The sequence below is a fragment of the Zootermopsis nevadensis genome, unplaced genomic scaffold, assembly GCF_977971745.1.
Source record: "Zootermopsis nevadensis isolate Lab colony 2312 unplaced genomic scaffold, Znev_1.0 Znev_ptg000011l, whole genome shotgun sequence".
Classification (NCBI taxonomy): domain Eukaryota; kingdom Metazoa; phylum Arthropoda; class Insecta; order Blattodea; family Termopsidae; genus Zootermopsis; species Zootermopsis nevadensis.
Genome location: NW_028259143.1, coordinates 13,515,001 through 13,535,736, shown reverse-complemented (window position 1 = coordinate 13,535,736; position 20,736 = coordinate 13,515,001). Strand labels below are relative to the sequence as shown.

At 36.7% G+C, this 20,736-nt stretch overlaps 2 protein-coding genes across 2 annotated transcripts in view; one reads left to right on the top strand and one right to left on the bottom strand.

Annotated features, from left to right (window-relative positions):
• LOC110835355 (G protein-coupled receptor Mth2) overlaps positions 1–4,949 on the top strand; it is a 64,466-nt gene extending 59,517 nt beyond the window's left edge. The window contains exon 6 of the mRNA XM_022075480.2: positions 81–4,949. The gene's annotated coding sequence lies outside the window, so the exon portion shown is untranslated. The remainder of the gene's footprint in view (positions 1–80) is intronic.
• Positions 4,950–11,303: 6,354 nt separating this feature from the next.
• LOC110835354 (bestrophin-2a) overlaps positions 11,304–20,736 on the bottom strand; it is a 23,031-nt gene continuing 13,598 nt past the window's right edge. The window contains exons 4-10 of the mRNA XM_087347408.1: positions 20,709–20,736; positions 20,449–20,583; positions 19,346–19,453; positions 16,985–17,209; positions 15,693–15,918; positions 12,181–12,568; positions 11,304–11,974 (exon numbers count right to left, since the gene is read on the bottom strand). The exon at positions 20,709–20,736 is cut by the window's right edge and continues 344 nt beyond it. Of these exons, the coding sequence (XP_087203534.1) occupies positions 11,623–11,974; positions 12,181–12,568; positions 15,693–15,918; positions 16,985–17,209; positions 19,346–19,453; positions 20,449–20,583; positions 20,709–20,736 (1,462 nt within the window). The 3' untranslated portion in view covers positions 11,304–11,622. The remainder of the gene's footprint in view (positions 11,975–12,180; positions 12,569–15,692; positions 15,919–16,984; positions 17,210–19,345; positions 19,454–20,448; positions 20,584–20,708) is intronic.

Below are 20,736 nucleotides of genomic sequence, written 5' to 3'. Positions count from 1 at the left end.
ATGGGAATAATGTTACACTCATCTGCTTGACTCAATGCTTACAAAAGAACTGACTATGTGTGTGTTTTCATATTTTTCAGGGTGTGGATAAAACGGCACATAATGAAAATAGGAACAGATAGAAAACCTAAAAACAAAACATATTAAGAAAAAATCTCTATAAGGAATCATTCCTGAGATATCATGGTATGGAATTGTCAAATGAAACAAAGGTTACCAATTACTACTTATACAAAAGCATGAAATTGTTTTAAAAACCATTGCAGCTGTTGGAATAGCTTTCATTTTTGATAACTGAAAAAATATAAGTTAAATAATGGGATTATATTGTTATAGATTTAGATACAGCAATTTTAATTGGGTGAATTTATTTTTCCTTCTTTTGAACCAACCATAACAATTGGGGGCTTACATTTTAAACAATATGCTTGTCTTCAACCTTTCCAGTGATGAGGCTGTTAAATTTTATGACTTTGTAACGACTTTTTTAATATGTCTTTAGCTACCTTTCTGTACTGCAATCCACTCAGTTTCTAACATGATCTACTCACCATAACTTGACTTAACTAACATTGTTTATCATTTGAAAGCTGGAAGCTGTGGATGCTACTAATCATATCAGTCTCTCATAAAAGTCTTATTATTGAATTTATAACATTGACAATAATGCAAATGATTATATGAAGACATTATTGTTAGAGTTTCTGTTGCATTGTTGACCAGTGATAAATATAAAAATAACATGCATACAATTCTTTTATGAATTTAAATATTAAAGTGCTAGTTGAAATTAATTTACCACGAGTCCTTTGGCATAAGAGCTCAAAGAAATATTTTTGAACACCACAGCAGCTAAATAAAAGCATAAGACTCCTAATGAAAGACTACCCTGAAGATGCTGATATTAACCTTATTTGGGAGATAAAGCACTTTAATTTTTATGTTAGAAACAATTACGGAGAGCACCCAAAGCACTTTTAGAGCATAAGGACCTTCATGAAATCATAAAGATAAAATTCAGTAGGCATTCCCTAATGTAGAAACAAATTTGCCACTATTTTTGAGTCTTATGGTTACAAAAAACTCAGGAGAAAGGCCGTTTTCTCGATTAAAACACATAAACAATGAGCTGTGAACAAAAATGTCAGGAAAGAATATCTGTGTGTTAAACATCATGTACATCAAAAGTGACAATATTTGTAGCTTATATTTTGAAGAAATTATCAATGACTTTGCTATTAAAAAATAACAAAAAAATGTTTTAATAATTCAAGGAATTTGTTATGCAAACATGTATACAGTCATTATCATTAAGAAATACTGTTTTCACCACATTTTAATGTTTATTTTTTAACATTTATCTGTTGTCAGAATAACATATTTTAATTCCAAATTTTAGGGTCTCATAAACTTGACATAACATAGGGACTCTGCTGGTCAATATCTGGCCCTGGTGGCGATGCTGAGAGACAGAGGCTGACACATGTAGGGTTGAATAACCACAAAGAAACTGCAAGTGACACTCGTGAACAAGCAAGATAATAAAAATTAGTGTACAGAAGAAAAATGTGCAGTTCACACATATCAGGATAAGCAATACTTGAGGAGTGTATGGTGTTTGCCAACACAGAACACAGCAGATGAATGTGTAAATAAGTGGGCAGCAGTCAAAGTAAGTATTCAAAGTGTCTACCACGTATTCATAACATGTATCCAAACATCGTGGAATACTAGCTTGCACATGTCATAACATGTCTGCATCAATGGTTGCCACATTTTATGTCAAACTGTCAGTGGCATATCCTGAAGCAGCACCAGTAGACTTCCTGCAGTAACACTCAATAAGCAGACCCATTGAGGCAGTTGGATAGTAGGTATGGTTCAACCACACAATTGCCATTGTACTTGCCCACACATTAATCCTCTAGATAGCTTGATAGCCCCATTCATGTGTTACATGTGGATTATATTGTGCCCACAAGGGGCTGTTGTAATTGTTTAAGACACTTTCACGCTTGAATGCTGTTTCATCCATCCATAAGGTATGATCCATAAAGTCCAGATCATGTTCATATTTCTGTCAAAGCCTCTCAGCATTTGAGATGATCATAATCATGAGGCATGAGACCTTGAACCTGTGATTAGTAGTATGGATACAGGTGTTCATCTTTGACCATTAAATGGACAATGTGTTCAATAACTACCTCAGGTAATTTCTTGTACAGGAAGATGTGAATTCTGTACCATCATATAGGGGAGACCAGGGCAGAAGAGGGAACTTAATTTCTGTAGGCATGTGGAAAGGACAATAATAAAAATAAATGCATGGAGGAACCTTGTGTGGATTTATTGTCTATTTGAAATTTAAAATGAGTTATTAGTTTAGTTCTAAGAGTTACAGTTTTCTTTAAATATTAATTTCTTTACAAGAATGTAACTTGCTCCACTTTGCCCCGTGTACGGGGCAAGACGGAGTATTTATTATTATTATTTTATTTACTGCAATTGGGTTTGCACCAGGTGGCAGTGGTCCTTACACTACACAATTACAACAAAATACATATACAAGTACACTCCATAAACACCCTACACACATAACTAGACATCCACCCCTACATAAACTTCTACACCTTACACGGACACACATCAATTAATTAATCACAATACTTTAGAGTAAAATATAAAGTCAGATCTCAGTATATGAAATTTTTATCCCAAAGAACTAAAGCACCTCGTCACTTCGAGACCAAGACACTTCACTTTACTTCCCTTATCATTATCTAATTCCCATTTAATAACCCTTTGCTTGTAACTACTTTCTTCACCCTCTTTCTAAAGGTGCTTAATTTACAGGTGAAAGACTCTAGCATGTATGGTTGATATATGTTTGAAAAGTTGTAAGAAGACACAAATTATCTAATAATTATGATTAGGATATAAAAATGCTTTAGTACACAATGTAAAATGCCGAAACTTCACATTTGAAATCTACTTAGGCTTAATGCAGCCATCACACATGTGCACCTCTTCATCATCGTGACTACCAACATTTGCACATGAATTATGGGCACATTTCAAGTAAGATGAATACCGGATCCACCCTTCAATAGACTGCGAATAGACATCGCCACATTACAGGCACTTGTCATTTGATCCTCTTCTCTGAGTACCCCATTCTGCCCTACCCCATCATGCCCCGAGTATACTCTTTCTAAATTAGGATTGTCCCACCAAAAATAACATCATGAAAATAAATAAAAATATTTTGTTTCAGACTTTCAAGAAAACACCTTGTGACATGCATCATTCAACAAAGTGGATATGAATAATGAATAGGTCTTACCTTCACTGGAAGTTGAGAAAAAATTGTAAAATGTAGGAGCAAAATCCAGCATGGACAATTATTTCAGAAACTGTAAAAACACAATAGCGCTGACTGACATGACATGACCTTGTGCTGTATGCTAATAGTATTTCACCTGGTCCTGATAGATTGCAACGCATTGCAGACAAAATAAAGCTGATAACCTGTTCTGCCCTGTGGCCCCTTTCTGCCCTGGTCTACCCTATAGAACTATTTGAGTACTGTGTCTAGTGAGTATGTGGTCAAAATCTATCCAATGATGGTGTTGGTGGGACATTGCCAGTCTCCCTCATCCATCTGGCAAAACACATTACACTCTGCATTGTGGCATGCTGGAAACCTTTCTGTATAAGGCCTGGCTGAAGTATAGGCATAGTTACCACAAACACCAAGGATAAATACACATATCACAGTAGTCATGCAATGTGAAATTCATTTAATTACCATTTCCTGCTAATGTCTTACTACCACAGGATAACTGCACAGTTCAACTGTAAGGCTACTAAAGTGCACCAAGTGTTGATCACTGTCAACTGTTGTATTGCAGGGAGATATCTTTGTATTTTCTGTGTTGAACATCATATCCTAAGACCTTTGGCCTCCTACAGCATGATTAATGTACTTGCTTCATTTGACAGTTATGTAAAAATTCCTTTTAAAAAACTTCTTTTATATTTTAATTTTGTTTTGAGGGTTTCTACCTACTCCTGTAGCTATTATCCTATTCCTTCCAAACCTGATATAGATATGATGAATTGTCTACTTTTCAAAACATGGACATTTAATGAATAAAATGTTTTTTGATAAAATACAAAATAGCATAAACAAAAGTGCATAATATCACCTTAAGAAAAGAAGCTTTAAAAAAATTACATACCTTACTACTTATGTTATAATTGTTGTGGTTTATTGTACGGAAACATGTTTATTCTGCATTTAGAATGTATAATTATATTTTATCTAACACTTTAATATAAATTAGTCAAGAATTTTTACACAAATGCATAAGAATGATTCATAAAATTTATAAATGGAAGAAATCAGTGTGTCTGTCTTAATGACTAATAACCTTATGTTAACATGGATTATATTCATGCAGTCACAACATGAGTAATTAACTTATAATTTATGTCTATTATCTACAGCAAATATTATGTATAAATATCTTATTTGACATTATGATTCACAAGAAAATTAATAAATATACCGATTTTACAATACGCTTTTGTCATAGTGTGTAGTGCTTGTTTGTGTGTAGTATATCTGAAATACATATCAAAACAAATGTTGCAATATGAACTATGCACAAAATCTGTATGCATGAGTGACATAGCCACAATAATATTCTTGAAGAGCAGAGATATTTATGTAACATTAACAGCAGTGTGGCATAATTATGCAACACTGACAGCATTAAAATATATTTAAGTAACACTAATAACACTCTTCATTTAACACTAACATGATTATGACATGTTTTTGTATCACTGACAGCTTATCTATAATTCAGTGTTATACACATTCCATGTACAAATGTATATCCTTATCGAAATATATGGCCAAAATATACTTGAAAATATTGTGCAACCAGTATTTATTTGTACCTGAGGCAACGAACTTGCACAAATGAGTGAGTGCAGCTTGCATTCTTCAGACCAGTAAAACCATATTATTATCATGCTCCTTTCAGTTCTCATAAAATGTGATGACATCATATTAGGAATTTTCTTCCTCTTATCCTCCATCCCAGCTTTTAATTTTTAATGGTTAATATAAGGATTATTGAGGAAATCAAACTACACTTTAAAATGTGTAATCAAACTGCTATCTTACTTCATAACCACTTATGAAACTAGGAATGATTGATGACTTCTGTCTTCTGGGTTGCTGCGCTGTGTCATCTGGTCGATGTTAACCAACGTTTCAGAGGTGATACTGGTTAACATCGACCAGACTACACAGTGCAACAACCCAGAAGACAGATATCTTCTTACTCACGGCTGTAAAAACCTCAAATCATACATAGGAATGGTTGTTTTTTGTGGCAATTACTTCTCTATTCATACTACAAGAAGCTACATTGAACACAATGATTTAGTTTTTTGGCTAATACCTTGTTTTTTTTTGATGAATGCAGACTCGATAAGTTCTCAAGTGATTCTGTTTTGTTTTTTGTAGATGATACTAACTTTAATTCATTGTACTGGATAATCATCTTTCTAAAAGTCTTCCACTACTTTGAATTTCTCACATATCTCATGATTGAGATTTCAAACAGTCTCGTTTTCTCTGCCATATATTTCTCTGCACCTTTGCATATGATGCTGTATAATCTACTCTTTGCATCCCATTTTCCACTGAATGCAATGAGATAAGTCATTCACAAAGAAGAAACCTAGGAAACTGAATTAGCATTAAATTGAACAACACTGCAAACCATCAGTCAACTACACCTAGACGTTAGCTGTACAGGTAATCCTCGATTTACACTGGACGAACCGGCGTAAACGGAATTGGAGTAAATTGAAATTCTTTTATAATGTAAATCAATGGGAAGTCGATGATATGCTTTCCCAGTACCCAAACTTTGACGAGTAATATAATGGCATTATATTTAAAGCTCTGAAATAACGTAAATAAAATAAAGGGAATTTAAAACCTATATTTTATACACTTACACTTAATTTGCTGGTTTCAAAATCGGCGTTATTCTGAATCGGCGTAAATCGAGGGTTACCTGTAGTTGAATTCTGGGATTGGTACTTCCTCACTCACAACATAGGACTTCATTCAATTGTCACATGACAGATAAGCTGCCATTTAGTTGTAATATACATTCGAAAATGACACTATTGTTTTGATTGTTTTATGCCTTCTACAAGTCACTGTCACAATTATATTATGACCTCTGTTACTATAGTGCTATTAATTTTGTATTTGTAAATGTTCTTCTGGTCTGTAACGCTTGTGTACAAGTCCACATGGTGCTACAACACGAAACATCATCTTCACAGCCATGAGAACCACAAATCTTGTAATTTTGTTTTCTCTTACTGTTGGTCTTTTCTATTAATGACTTCTATGTGTTGTTTTGTTTTTATTCTTTTCTTGTGTTCTGTTTTAGAATGCAAAAGGAAGAAGAATGCATTTATCTCCATTTACCTTTGTTTTGTGTTACGTACTTTTGAAGCGTCAGGATACAGGTGAAAACTGATGAAAAGAGTTTTAATTGTGAAATCACATACTACATGAAGTGTGGAACATTATGGTATTACTTGTTAGTTGTGTAAGAACAATGGTATACATAGTTTTTTTAACTATTTCATCTGTCAACAACTTTGCTGCTGGCTTACCTACCATCCCAGCCATTTTTAGCAGTAAAATAGCAATCTGTAGTACTTCATAGTAAAATAATTAATACTAAATGAGTTGTGTATGTTCAAAGAACTGAAAAATATAGCTACATGCACTAATTAATGACTGAGGAGAAAAGTGTATGCTGAACATGCATTTGGGAAGAGAAATATTTTGTCTCTTCAAGACATGTTACTATCCAACCAAAGTTTGGTATGGTGGCCTGGGCAAAGCACCAGTAAACAACAAAACTCAGATATGGGAATGAACAAGTTTGAGAACCAAAATGAACCTGCAATTTGACCCAACACTTCTTACATACAAATACAAAACCCTCTTGTTGTATGTCAGACTACCTATCCCAGGCATGTTAAATATACAGGCACTCATTGTTATCAATAATGGATTGCACTTTAATTTGTAATTATTTTTTATTCTACAATAGTAATTATGAAACCGCAGTATTACAAGACTGCCAGTTGGACTTTAACTGCAAAATTTAATGGTTTAGCAGTAAGCTACCATGACACGTGGCTGTGCTGGACTGTGCATAGGCCATGATGCAAAGCCATTAAAGGTTAAGCATGTGATAGTACATATCTGTTTCCAACCACTTTAATTGATAAGCAAAAAAATTAATAAAAAGACTGAATAATAAAATAAGGTTCAATCCACCAAGTAAATAAGCAACTTTAAACTTCAAAACAGGTGTTATAAAGTATCCTGTATATACAGTCAATTTTTCTACAATCCATTCAACAATATCATGCTTAACTTACTATGACGTAAAAAAGAGACTCAGATGTACAATTCAAAAGGCTATGAGCAGAACAATGGAATTCTTAAAATGTTAATATTTTAGACTTTCAGTATTTAAATGTTTTAAATTCTGGTTTATTTGTTTATACCCATTTTCTTGAAATGGCTTGATAGAGTACAAGCATCTTTTTGTTATTAAAGTTGGTTCATACCCAAATGTTCAGGACTCCCTTAATACACTCTTACGAGTATATTTAAAAGGAAATGGGATTGTATGTTCAGTTTTGACCTGAAATATCTAGGACTACATACAGTAAATATTCCCCCACCCCCAAAATTACTTATAAAAGAAACATTTGATGGTAAAATTATCAGTTTTTAAATCAAAAGCATTCTGGTGCATGAATTTAAGTGAGTGTGTATATATATTAAGTAAAGCTGTCCCACTATATGCCTTGTAGGCGCTTAGAGGGAGAGGCGACATAGTTCATACTCATTCTTGACCTCAGGACTAGATAGGGGTGAGTGGTCAGCACCACGCGTTAGGCATGTTTTATCCCCAGGGAAGTATCCCGGTACCCATTGGATAGGAGGCTGAGTGGGCCCCAGAGCAGGTCTGGACACAGAGGCTGGAGGAAGAATCCTCTGCCCTTGTCAGGGATTGAACCCCAATTGTCCAGTCTGTAGCCAGTCACTACTTTGACTGAGCTATGCGGCTCATATATATAGAGTTAACTGATTTATAAATCAACTTTATCCCCATTCTAAAGCCTTGGAAGTACAAAATTTATCGGCATTCATGTGAGCTGACTGGAATCATTGAGAAAATATTTTATTTTATATTTAAAAGAGATGGAAACAAAATACTGGCAACAGAACTGGAATGTGACCTATTTTTAGGAAGGTAAGAAAACATTATTGAGCAATTACTAAATAACAGTCCAACAACGTTGTAGTTCACATGAAATTACTCAACTGGTAAACCCTTGCAGATAAAATTGCTACATTACCACCTTCACTTCTATAAATGTGGTCACCACACAAGTGGGTAAATATTTGGGTTCACTTTTTCTTTGCACTGCTGTCATATCAGAAACAGAATGGAATATACTCTTCATAAATCAAATGAAATGGCAGTTGGCAAGTATTGAATAGTTAGATACTTTCTGTTTGATAGTGATTACCAGTGATGATAATATGATGTCACTTGTCAGTAAGATGTGGTTAACTCAGAAAAGCAGCAGCAACTAAGCAACACTGCCAGATGTAATTTTATAATGTTACAGAAAATGGTCAGACTCGTTTCGCATACATAATTAAATTACAACTATGCCACAGTTGCATTTGCAGAAAGTGATCAAAAGCAAACATTATACTGAAAATTATGAAAAAGTACTCTCTTTATAACTAAAAATATACTTCTATATTTAATATTGTTACAATGATCATGTATAAAAGACTCTCATAAAAAGAGGCTTGCCATAAAAGGCTATATGTGTTGCATTGGATTTTTACTGTAGTTTCTGCAAGTTTTTGTCTGATGAAATTGCTTTGCTCAGAAAGATTCCTTCATTTTCAGTAAAAGATCAGAGTCACACAGACACATGTCCAGGGAGTATGTTGGTATCTGAGAGTTTAGCACTGCCACTGTGACAGACACATAGCCATACAACACATCAGTGGTTGGTTGCCTTCATCACAATATCATATGGTACAGTATAGGCCGTTCGGTGGGACAAGAGCTATGGCCTTCAGATGTGCAGTGTATTTGCAGCTCGAACAATGGGTTGGGTGAAGTCGGAGCTCAGTTACAAGCCAGCCCCGACCGAGATCACTTCGTGTGGTAAATTCCATTTCAATAACATTGACCCATTTATAATTAGGCCTGTTATATTCACCGTTGTTGTTTCTACTCAGCACGAACAGAATGCAAAGCGTGGACAGAGGTGTAAAGAAAATAGGGGACGTAAAGCAATACACAGCTAAAGAAGAAAAATGGTGATAAGTGTTTACAGTTTTATGAAGAAAGAAGCTGACAGCGGCAAAGTGATTAACGTTAATCAAACTTAAAATCGTGCTTCTGAAGCTACTGGTGTGTCCATAAGTACTCTGAAACGCATTTTAAAAGAGTACGAACATAATAAACGAGTGGGAAAAGAATTCGGCACACCTCACAAGAAACGACCAAGAAGGAAAATTGAAACTGATGTAGATGATTTTGACAAGTGTGTAATTCGAAGAACGATTAACGAATTTCACATTACACAAGGTGAGCGTCCTACTTTAAAATCGTTGTTGGTAGTAATTAAGAAAAAGATTATCTTCAGTGGCTGGAAGTGGGATCTTTGGAAAATAATTAAAGATTTAGGCTTCAGGTGGAGGAAATCGGAAATTAATAGAAAAGTTCTCATCGAAAAGGATGATATTCGTGCAGCAAGACTGTCATATTTGAGAAATATAAGTCGTTACAGAAATGAGGGGCGACCTATCATCTACGCGGACGAAACGTACATTCACTCCTCACACACAAAAGGACGTATCAAAGGCTTTGGCCACGTCCAAAAAAACCGCGCCGGTTAGCCGCCTCTCGTCAGACTTCCTGTTGACCCTTTCAACGAGGCGAGCCAGCTACATCGTCGTGCTGTGTTTGGGTCGATACCCAAACTGCTCGTCGCGCAGCAGCCCGCGTTCGTTCACCTCGTGTAGGACCCTTGTTAAATTAAATTATATCCTGGCATTCGCCTTACAACTGAGGAAAAGCACGGAAAACCTCAGTTAGGGTAGCCGAGTGGTCTGATCACTCGTTGCGACGACTTGGCCGCCTTTTGGGGACAGCCTCGGCTGGCCTGCTGAACATCAGTCCCGTTCGGTTGCCCTTGGGTGACCTCTGACAACTCTCGTTCGGCACGAGTGTCTCCTGAGTTGCCGTACTAAGGGGTTCCTCACACCAGCTAACTTCGAGTCAAATCTCTCAGTGCTCTGATGTGGTTGGCAAAGAGCGGGATCCCCAAATCCTCGTGTATTTGCCTGTTACTAACGTACCAAGGCGCGTTAGTCGCAATGCGAAGACACTTGGATTGCAACACTTGCAGCTTCCTGACGTGCTTGCTGGCAGCTGACCTCCAGATCGGGCATGCGTAATCCATCATGGAACGGATGAGCTGCTTATAGAGCAGCACACCGTTCCTGAAGGACAGGCCACTCCTCCTAGTGAGGAGCGGAGCTAGCACACCTAATCGTTGCGCAGCCTTCTTTCCCACCTGGTTGACGTGCGCCGACCAGGTAAGCCCGGCGTCAAGGGTGACCCCCAGATACCGCGCTGTTTAACCCATTGGATCGGCTGTCCGAGGAACTGCACTGCTCTGGGCTGTTGGACGTGTCTTCTCGCCGAAACGAAGAGAACCGCGGTGCTCTTCGAGATGTTGATAGCAATCCTCCAGGCCCTGAGCCAGAGCTCCAGTCTACTGAGGTAGGTCTCCAGATACCCGACAAGAAGCGTTGGGCTACGGGACGTGGCTACTAGAGCCGTGTCGTCCGCATTCTGTGCTAACTCGACGTGGCGGGACGGTGTGGGTATGTCGTTGACATACAGACTGAAGAACACAGGGGAGAGAATTCCGCCCTGCACAACTCCAGCCCGCATGGTACGACGTGTGGACGTGGCCGACTGGAAGGATGTCTGGAATGTCCGGTCAGCGAGGTAGGAAGAGACGGGAAGTTGAGGACGGTTAGTTTGTATAGGAGGCCTTCGACCCAGACTGTGTCAAAGGCTTTGGCCACGCCCAGGAAAACCGCGCCGGTTAGCCGCTTCTCATCAAGGTTTCTGTTGACCCTTTCGACGAGGCGAGCCAGCTGCATCGCCGTGCTGTGCCAGGGTCGAAACCAAAACTGCTCGTCGCGCAGTAGCCCGCGTTCGCTGACCTAGTGTAGGACTCTTGTTAATAGGATCTTCTCACAGAGCTTGCCGACCGTGTCGAGAAGACTGATGGGTCTGTAGGAAGAAGGTAGTGTGGGGTCCTTCCCCGGTTTCAATATGGACACCACGCGAGCGTGTTTCCATGCTGAGGGGAAGTGCTGCCTGCGGAGGACCGCGTTCCAGAATATATGAGTATGACGTGACTGGGCTAATCTATTTTGGCTGGCTGTCACACATTTGCATCATCGTAATTACTGGACCTTGGCAACGCAGGTATGATTCCAGTCCCTGAGCTTGCTGTCAAGTCTATTAATAACTGCTCATTGTCTTGATAATCCATTCCTATTGCTGCTTGCTGAGCACTAATCGATCTTGCTAACCTCTGCATCAAATTCTCTTTCCTCTCTTTCTTTCTCTTAGATTTCAGCCTTGTAAATTCATCCTCCGAGGTGCTGTCTGTACTGGAACCACCTATACTGACATTATCACCTTCACCATGTGCTGCTATTGTTACAGTATTTCCATTGTCCTGTGATCCCATCTGGCTTGCACTACCTAGTCCAGTAGCAGAACAATCTTCCCTATACCTATCGGACCTACCGGACCACAACCTGCCTCTGCACCTGTAGCAGTCCCAAAAAATTCTTTTCACACACGAAATCTGAACTTCCCGCTTCTATCTTCATCAGCACCTGCATCTGCTGCAATTCCATTGCCAACATCTCCAGGTCATTCAAGCATGACTTATACAGAAATACTTTCAGTGAAAAGTGCATTTGGCTTAGGCTCATCATTGCCTAAGCCAAATGCACTTTTCACTGAAAGTATTTCTGTATAAGTCATGCTTGAATGACCTGGAGATGTTGGCAATGGAATTGCAGCAGATGCAGGTGCTGATGAAGATAGAAGCGGGAAGTTCAGATTTCGTGTGTGAAAAGAATTTTTTGGGACTGCTACAGGTGCAGAGGCAGGTTGTGGTCCGGTAGGTCCGATAGGTATAGGGAAGATTGTTCTGACACTGGGTTGCTGATCTGGTGGCCTTATGGATTGCACAGTAGACTGCTCATCTACTTCTTCTATGACCTGATCAGCTATTCTCATGCTCCCACCAGGCAAAAGTTTGGAATAAAGACTAGCTGAGCTGTTGCTTGTTGGGATTCTTGATGGCAGACCTCCTGAAAAATACAATGTTTCATGGAATAATGCACATCAAGTCACAAGGCTTATAGCATGAATACAAAAATTCATGATACTACAAACTAAAACACTAATTTGTATCTCAATTGCGTCATGTTTGTGTTGATTCCCGGTGTCAGACATGATACAACACATTACAACAAGGTATGTTTTTCAGTATTTTATATATAATATATAGTATTTATTCATTTCCTATGTTAATTCCATACCAACAAATGTGTATAAGAAATAAATTTCTATAAGTGTTGTATTATAATAATAACTGGAAATTAATTCCACAGACAATAAACAACGAAACATTAACACCAAATCAATCATGAAGATGGATGGATTCACAAACGCATAAAATCAAATAAATGCAACGCAATTTAGTATATAATAGTTTATAAAATTAATAGAATTGATAACCTGAAGATGATGTCTCAGTACATCGAAACATGTCGTTTCTAATATGAAGGTGCCAAAATGGAATGTAATATCGTAATACGATAAAAAGAGCACCAAAACATAACAACATATTTTATATATTTTATATTTATATTGTGAATGTTATAATATTTTAACAACTCATTTTAATAAGTTTGTGTATAGACGGCCAAAATAAATATATATATTAAAACACTAATCTCGAACAAATTGCCACACTCTTATTAATACGAACCTGTTTTATCACAACTGTTCTACATAACATAACAATTAATAATTAACATTAACACGGAGATCAGCATCATGAGACAAAATCGTTTACTCAAGTTATGTATGATTATCAATTTTACAACTAGGTTTCATTCATTGCCTAGAAATAGCATTTATTTATTCTCATTAGTCATGCAGCACACAATCAGTCAGAACAAACCATGAGCTGGCCACAGCTGAAACAATAAAATAGAAGACTGTTGGTTCCTTGACAACACGTATAATGTGACTGCTAAACCAGTGTTCTCATTCACTATTCTCAATATGATGATGTACTTGAATGCAGCTCAGTATCGTAAAGCATATCAAGTTATGTTTGCAATAATATACAATTAAAATGAAAATTACTGAAAAGAATAGTATTGTTTTCTGTAAAAATAGTCCTATAAATGAGTCGGTATGATTACTGCTAAGCTTTTCATTTAGAATTAAAGTCCACTGCTGAAGATTCAACTTATTCCTACCATAATAGTTTGGTTTACTTCCCTCTCTTTAGCCATGAGATATTGATGAGCCTAAACTCTATAATGCTCAGTTTAAATAGCATCCCTTGCTGGATGGATTTAATTCAGGGCATCTAAATAAAAAGAAATGTCCTGATGAAAAATCATATCTTATAAACTACAGACTTCAAAATTATGAAATAATCAGTATACTCATGACAACAGAACAGAGGTTAGCTCAGAAATATTATTTATTTTCTAGAAAACCATATACCCATTGAACAAAGTGTTATTACTTCTTAAAACTGAAATATATAGTACCTTGTTATTATTCACATGTCAAGGAAAAAATTGCTATGTTTGCACACACAAGGGTAAATGTGTCAAGCTGTAAAGTATTTGTAAGTACAGGTTTATGTGGTGATCCTCAAAACATAGATACACATAATCCAGCCCCACACTTTGCACATCTAAATGCAGTTTATTTTAACGCTTCCACAAGCAGAACACACCCAACACAGCCTCTTGCCCCTGTCAGGCCACTACAGGTTATGACTGGACAACAGCAATGATAATTTTATAGCTGCAGTGGTTGGTCTCTGTCTCATGACAGGCTAAGGGCGCAATTCTCTTCCATATTCTTCCAGAAGGTCTCCAACAAGGAGAACTAGCTTATTTCTTCTTTTTTTTTTACTACAGAGAACAGCAAGGTTTAGATATCAATCCATCCAATACCGCTAAGGCCCAAGTTCAGACCTTGGCTTCCTCCCAATCGGGAGGTTTCCTAGTCTTTAAAGTGTGTACCTGTGAGTAGTGAGTGACTAGCCCACTGCCTCTGCACAATTTATACTCAATCCTGAGAATCAGGAGGGACATGGGTGAGAAATGGCCACTGAATTTTGCTTGCGAAACATTTCGTTCATGCTCACAAGGTCCTTTCACATGCTGTAAATCTACGACATGGGACAACTGGCTTTACCTTCCCTCCAAAGGAAATTGTGCTACGGTTTTTTTATCAAGGTTTAGATATACTAAGATATATTCTAAAGAATAAACTGCAAAAAAATTGGAAATAAACTTAGCAGTTGACACTGACTCAAATGCATATTAGATAAGAAGCATATAAGATAATGAAATAGAAATGCAGGAAGACTGAGAAGAGGCTAATGTTAGTGAGCAGACAAACTGAAGACTTGTACAACTTGCAAGAAGCTGCAGGGATATCTACAAATTTAGTGGACTTCAGAGAGGCATGAGAAAATGCAATGGTCCAACCAGCCACAAAATTAGAGTGACTAGAGCACACTCATAATTGGCACTGGCACTGGAAAGAAGCTGAATTTTTGCATGTGTTCCATTGCTGCAGAAATTACACAAACTGCATTCAGTTCTGCAAATATTCAGGTTAAATTATGTGTATATCAGTTGTATAAGGATTAACATAGAAATCTGAACACATATATATGCTTCACATTCTGATAGATGTCCCCTTTAGTAAGAAAATACAGTGACATGTTTCAGGATCAATAAAAAAGTGTTATATATTTTAATTTTAGAAGAAAAGGAACAGTTTGTTAAATATATATATTATATTGTAGAAAAGGAAATATTTTTATGGGCTAATCTCTGTTCTGTCTTCAGAAGTATGCTTTTTATTTTTAATTTAAAGTCAGCAGTTTAGAAGTATGCGCAGTCTTATCATAAGGATGTCTTTTTATTTAAATGTTCAAATTTAAATCTATTCAGTGAGAGGTACAGTGACTATTTAAAGTGCGTACTACGAATGTTAATATGCTCAACTTCTTATTGATTTCCATTGGTCACTCTCACATTTCACTTACTTCTGTTTAAATTTGTACATTACTATTTAATGGGAAAAAGGATAATTATTACTTTTTACCTAAATTGAAACACCATCTTTAAGGACGCAATACATTATTTTAGGGCATTTAGGACCACCCACCTCCATCTACAGTGACAGGTGTTTGAGTTGCAGCGATTGTTCCAGTAGACCCTTCCCTGGAAAAGAGTTGCCGGATAACAGACGGTACTGAACCCGAACGGTGCAGTGAGCTGGCCTGGCTTCCTGTATTCATACTAGTAGCTGAACCAGCAGGTGTCATGCGTTCTCGTGTGTTCACACGACTTATACTTCTTCTTTTTGGGCCAGCTGAGAACTGGATTCCACTCTGTGCATCATCATATTGCAAGATAAGATAATCTGAACTAAGCACATGTTTAAGATTTATTTAATATTAAATAAATGTTGCCTGTACTTGTTGAACTGTCTAGATTAAAATGAACTTCCTTGTATGGCTTGTGTTCTTGGTATATGTTAACACATTTAGTGCCAGGCATGGGCAAAATTAGATATGCATATAAAATTTTGATCAGATGATCTATAAGGAAGAGACCACATAGAAGACCTAAGCATAGGTGGGAGATAATATAAAAATCAATCTTCAAGAATCAAGGTGTGAAAGTGAGGACATGATTAGACAGACAGAGAACAGGATCAAGAGACTATTCTATAAACACTGAAATGAACTTCCTTGAAAGCAGCAATATCATTTCTGGAACAGCTGAGTAACTGTCAGCTCTTCAAGAAATATCCTGCACCATAAATGTTGGTTAATTTTGCTGGAACTCTGTACATTGGCTCTGCAAGAAATGCCAGGGGATGTGTTGACAAATTACCATTCAAAATATATAGGCCTTTGCAAAATTTGTTATATTTTAGATGTCAATTTCATTATAAATGTATCATCAACTGTACTGTCAGAGTACCAAGTTTTGCACAAAGTACACAAAGATTTCAGTCACCAACTACTGAACTCTAATCATTTGTTTAGTCTCACTGTGGTGTTATGGAGTAACATGCAAAGTGGAGGAAGTGAGCTACACTGCCATTTTGTGCTGTATTCACTCAATGTTGTAACTGTGAGTTCACAAACACATGACACTTTTGTTTATTGGATGATGGCATTGTGTTACAGTATGGCCAATATTTCATTAGATCTTTACGATCTCTTCCCCTATACCACTGTACTATACTATACCAAACAAAGAGAGAGATAATATACTGTCTGAGTTACTGGAGAAGTGTCATTAATAAACTATAAATGAATACATATTGTAGCATATGCATGGGAAACTGGAACCAATTTAAGAAGGAAAGATACTGCCACTGATAACAGCACAGTGAAAATATGACCATGTAATAACTCAATTTCTGAAAGACTTGTGCCGACTTACAGCATGATCACCAATATCATCAATCCTGATTGATAAAAGTACAGAATATTCAGCTGCTGAGTTGGGCACCTCGATGTTGGCAGTTGAAGGTTGGGGATGTTCTTCCCGGAACTGCTCAGATGCAACTGTGTATGGCAACTGAGCAGGAAACACTTCATCCCAATAGTGGTCTTTGATCAGTTCTGGGTGTTCATGATGCATTTCATCTACAATCAGATAAGAAACCTGAAACATAAACCACCACATATCATACCATTCTTCTTTCTACTAATTTTATTTTATCCTGTACCAAGCTCCACAATTCTTGTGCACAGTTTCTCACAGCTGGAGTTCAACGTGCAACTTCGGCTTTCAGGTGAGAGCTACGTCGAATGTTTGGTGTTAACCAACGTTTCAGCAAACACTACATTTGCCATTTTCAAGGTACATATGTTGTGGCGCAAGTTCCAGAGGCCTTATAAAGGGCAGGAAGTAAGTGGAGAGATAGATTTGATGCTGCTGATTGGTGCAATGTAGGAGTGGGCTGCTGTCCAATGGAAGAGAAGCTTGTGGTTGAGGAAATGAAGTGACAGAATTTTGAGAGGATGTGACAAAGGAGGTACTGGTGACCATGTTAGACAGGGGAGGATTTGCAGCAGTTATGTGGAAAGGAGTGGTGACTGTTCATCAACCATAAGGTTTGGAGAAGTGATGGTGAACCAGGCCTTTTGAGGGCCTGGTAAGGTCAGCAGTGATACCACAATGGAAGATTTCATCAAGGACAGTGACATTATCATGAAAGAATACATTCCATCCATTCCCACATCATCACTTTCAGTAACTGTCATGTTGGTATGAACAGCTGTAGGGAATATTTGTATGAATTTGGAGTATACCTCAAAAGGCATAGTGTTCAAACCCAATTTCATGATAATCCATCCAGCCATTCTCAAGTCATTACATGCATATGAGTGATGACATCATCAAATCTTCACAAAGGATTATGTGTAATGGTGCCATCAAGGAGGAATATACTCTCACCTTATGACTTTTAGCTTTCAGCACATTGGTATTATTGATTGTAGTAAATAGAAAATATGAAAGTATGTGTTTGGTTCAAGGCATAATACACATACCAAATTTCATGACAATCCATTCAGCCCTTCTTGAGATGTACAGCTGTATGGAGAAAATTAACTTATAAGGATGTTGTAAACACACATAAAAAAGTACAAATCAATATTTTTAACTTTATGTTTACTCCAAAGTACAATGCATTTCCTGGGTTTAGTTTTATTTAAATGAATAATTCTTATTGCCATAATTTTCAGCTACTTAAAACTTGGACATTTTCAAAAGGTTTTTCATATATTCTTATATTTTGAGTTTGCCCTGTATTCTAGTTTCACAACAAAACACTTGTTTAGTTCTTTCTGTGTTTGTGGACCATAATTCTTAGTGACTCCTAAGTGAACTTTTTTGCTAGTGAATTAATCTCATCAGCCATGTTCGATTCAGTTCCAGTTCCTTCTAATTCTCTTGAACTTCACAAACTGCACATTCTGGAGGATTAAACATTCAATACTAATCTTAATAAATAATAGCCAATGCCTGTCACTCCTGTGCTTAAATAGTTACAACTACAGCCATGAAAACACTCTTAAGGGATTCTCAGTCTTATGAATTACTTTATTGACCATAAAACCATTGGGCTAACAATTATCATGGCCCACAGTTGCCCACTAATGTGTAAAGTTCTTGACAGTTATCGCTACATGTGGAAATTTATTAGTTTCCCTTGCAATGAATGAGTCAGGAAAATTATTGTGGATGGCAAGTAAGAATATGTCAGGAAACTGTCACTGCCTAAATCACAAAATCCTCAGTCATGACAGCTCCTGAATTCAAGTCCCAATAAGGACAGTTTCTGTAGCTCAAAAATTAAACATCATAAAAGAACAGCACAAAAACCAAAATTGTTTGTTTTGGTAAGGAGAAGATGGGAACAAAGGTCACAATCCTGAAAAATGTGTCCTGGTTTGAGCCCTGGCTAAGATGGTTTCTGCAGCTAAACAAGTTTAGTACTAGCTACCTAAACACGACAAAAGAGTTGTGTTAAGAATTTGTACACTTGTAAACATTCATTCAGTTTCCCTGCAGTGACAGTGCAGGAACTGTGCTAGTATATAGATAATGATAAATTAAAGAATATAATGTTCTGGGGCAAAGAATGAAATAGTAATTAAAACAGAACAGTTGAATAATTACTTTCCAGGTCTTGGACAGACATACAAAATCTGGTCTGCTGGCCATCTCTCTCTCTCTTTCTCTCTCATAAGAGAGAGAGAGAGATGGCAGATAATTATCTGCATTCTCACTTACCTGTAGGTTCCTGTCTACCAGCCAGTTTACTTCAAAATCATCATCATCTTCTCCAAATGGATTAATTAAACTCTCTGCCACTTTGAGCCATCCGATGTAGAAGAAGAACTGAACAAAGTGAAAAATAGACTTTGGCATATTATTTCACATGTCAATATTTCATTATAACAACAACAGATATAATTTTAATTTACAGACACTTAACAAAAATAATATATTTTAAATTGTTAATGACTATTTACGTTTGTTAGAGTAATTCTTGGTGGAATGTGAAACAGAAACATGGCTGTTGCATAAAACAGCAATGACTACCAGGATTCAAACACACGACCATCTGCCCAAATTCAATTCAATACCACAGAGCTTTTATGCATTTACATAACTTAAACTTTATTAACCCAGTGCATCCAGGTAAGGAATACGTACTGCACATCCAAAAGGTATTTAGTGTGATGTAGCAACATGCTGAACTATACTTTTATTAATGAAGACCCCAAATTTAACATTGCTATGAACACAGGAAGGACTCGCTCCATAAAGTAAGTACATACATAAGTGAATGTCTACAGCAAAGATTTAAGTCTGATATGACAATCAATTTAAATATACTACAACTGTTTCTGGAGATACAAATTTTACAACTTGTGTCAATTATAGTGGGTATCCTCTTTTCTGTAATATTTGCCACAGCTTATTGCTGCTGTCCTGGTAAAATGCTCTTTCATAATCAATATGAGTTTCTAAGTTAAATTCCATTTTATATTACTTATTACTGTTATTTATTTATTATTTTGGTAAATATTATATTCTCCTTTCATTTATTGAGAATTACAGTACATAATTAAAATGAATCATACACAAAGAGCATTGCAGATGACACTGATAACCTTACATGAAAACTGGTGATCTTCCCAGAGACATTTCACTTTTACATGTCATATAAACAGCCAAAAACTAGTTTGCTGATATTTGGCTATTCATTAACTCCAAGGTAAGAGCTACTTGACTTCAAGGTATGATACTTTTATAAACTAAACCTTGTAGATCTATAGAGTTATCTGCACTCAAATATGGAGTACATTTTTATTCAGAATACTTCTTGCCTGTAATGTTGTGAAGATAGGGAAGTGTAAATCAATGGAGTTCCTTTGTTTCTGCAGATTTTCATCTATTTCTTCTACCCACTGTCGCCCCATGATGCATGTTATAAAATATGAGTAAACAGCTAATGTCACCACCTGGTAAACAAACAATGAACTATTAAGTCTTTGAATAATGGATGTACAAATTTTGTGAACATTCATTGAAAAATCAAGCTATGATATTACATCCAAAACATAAAGAGAACAGTGGTGTGATTTACCTGAGTATACACCAGGGGCACGCTGATG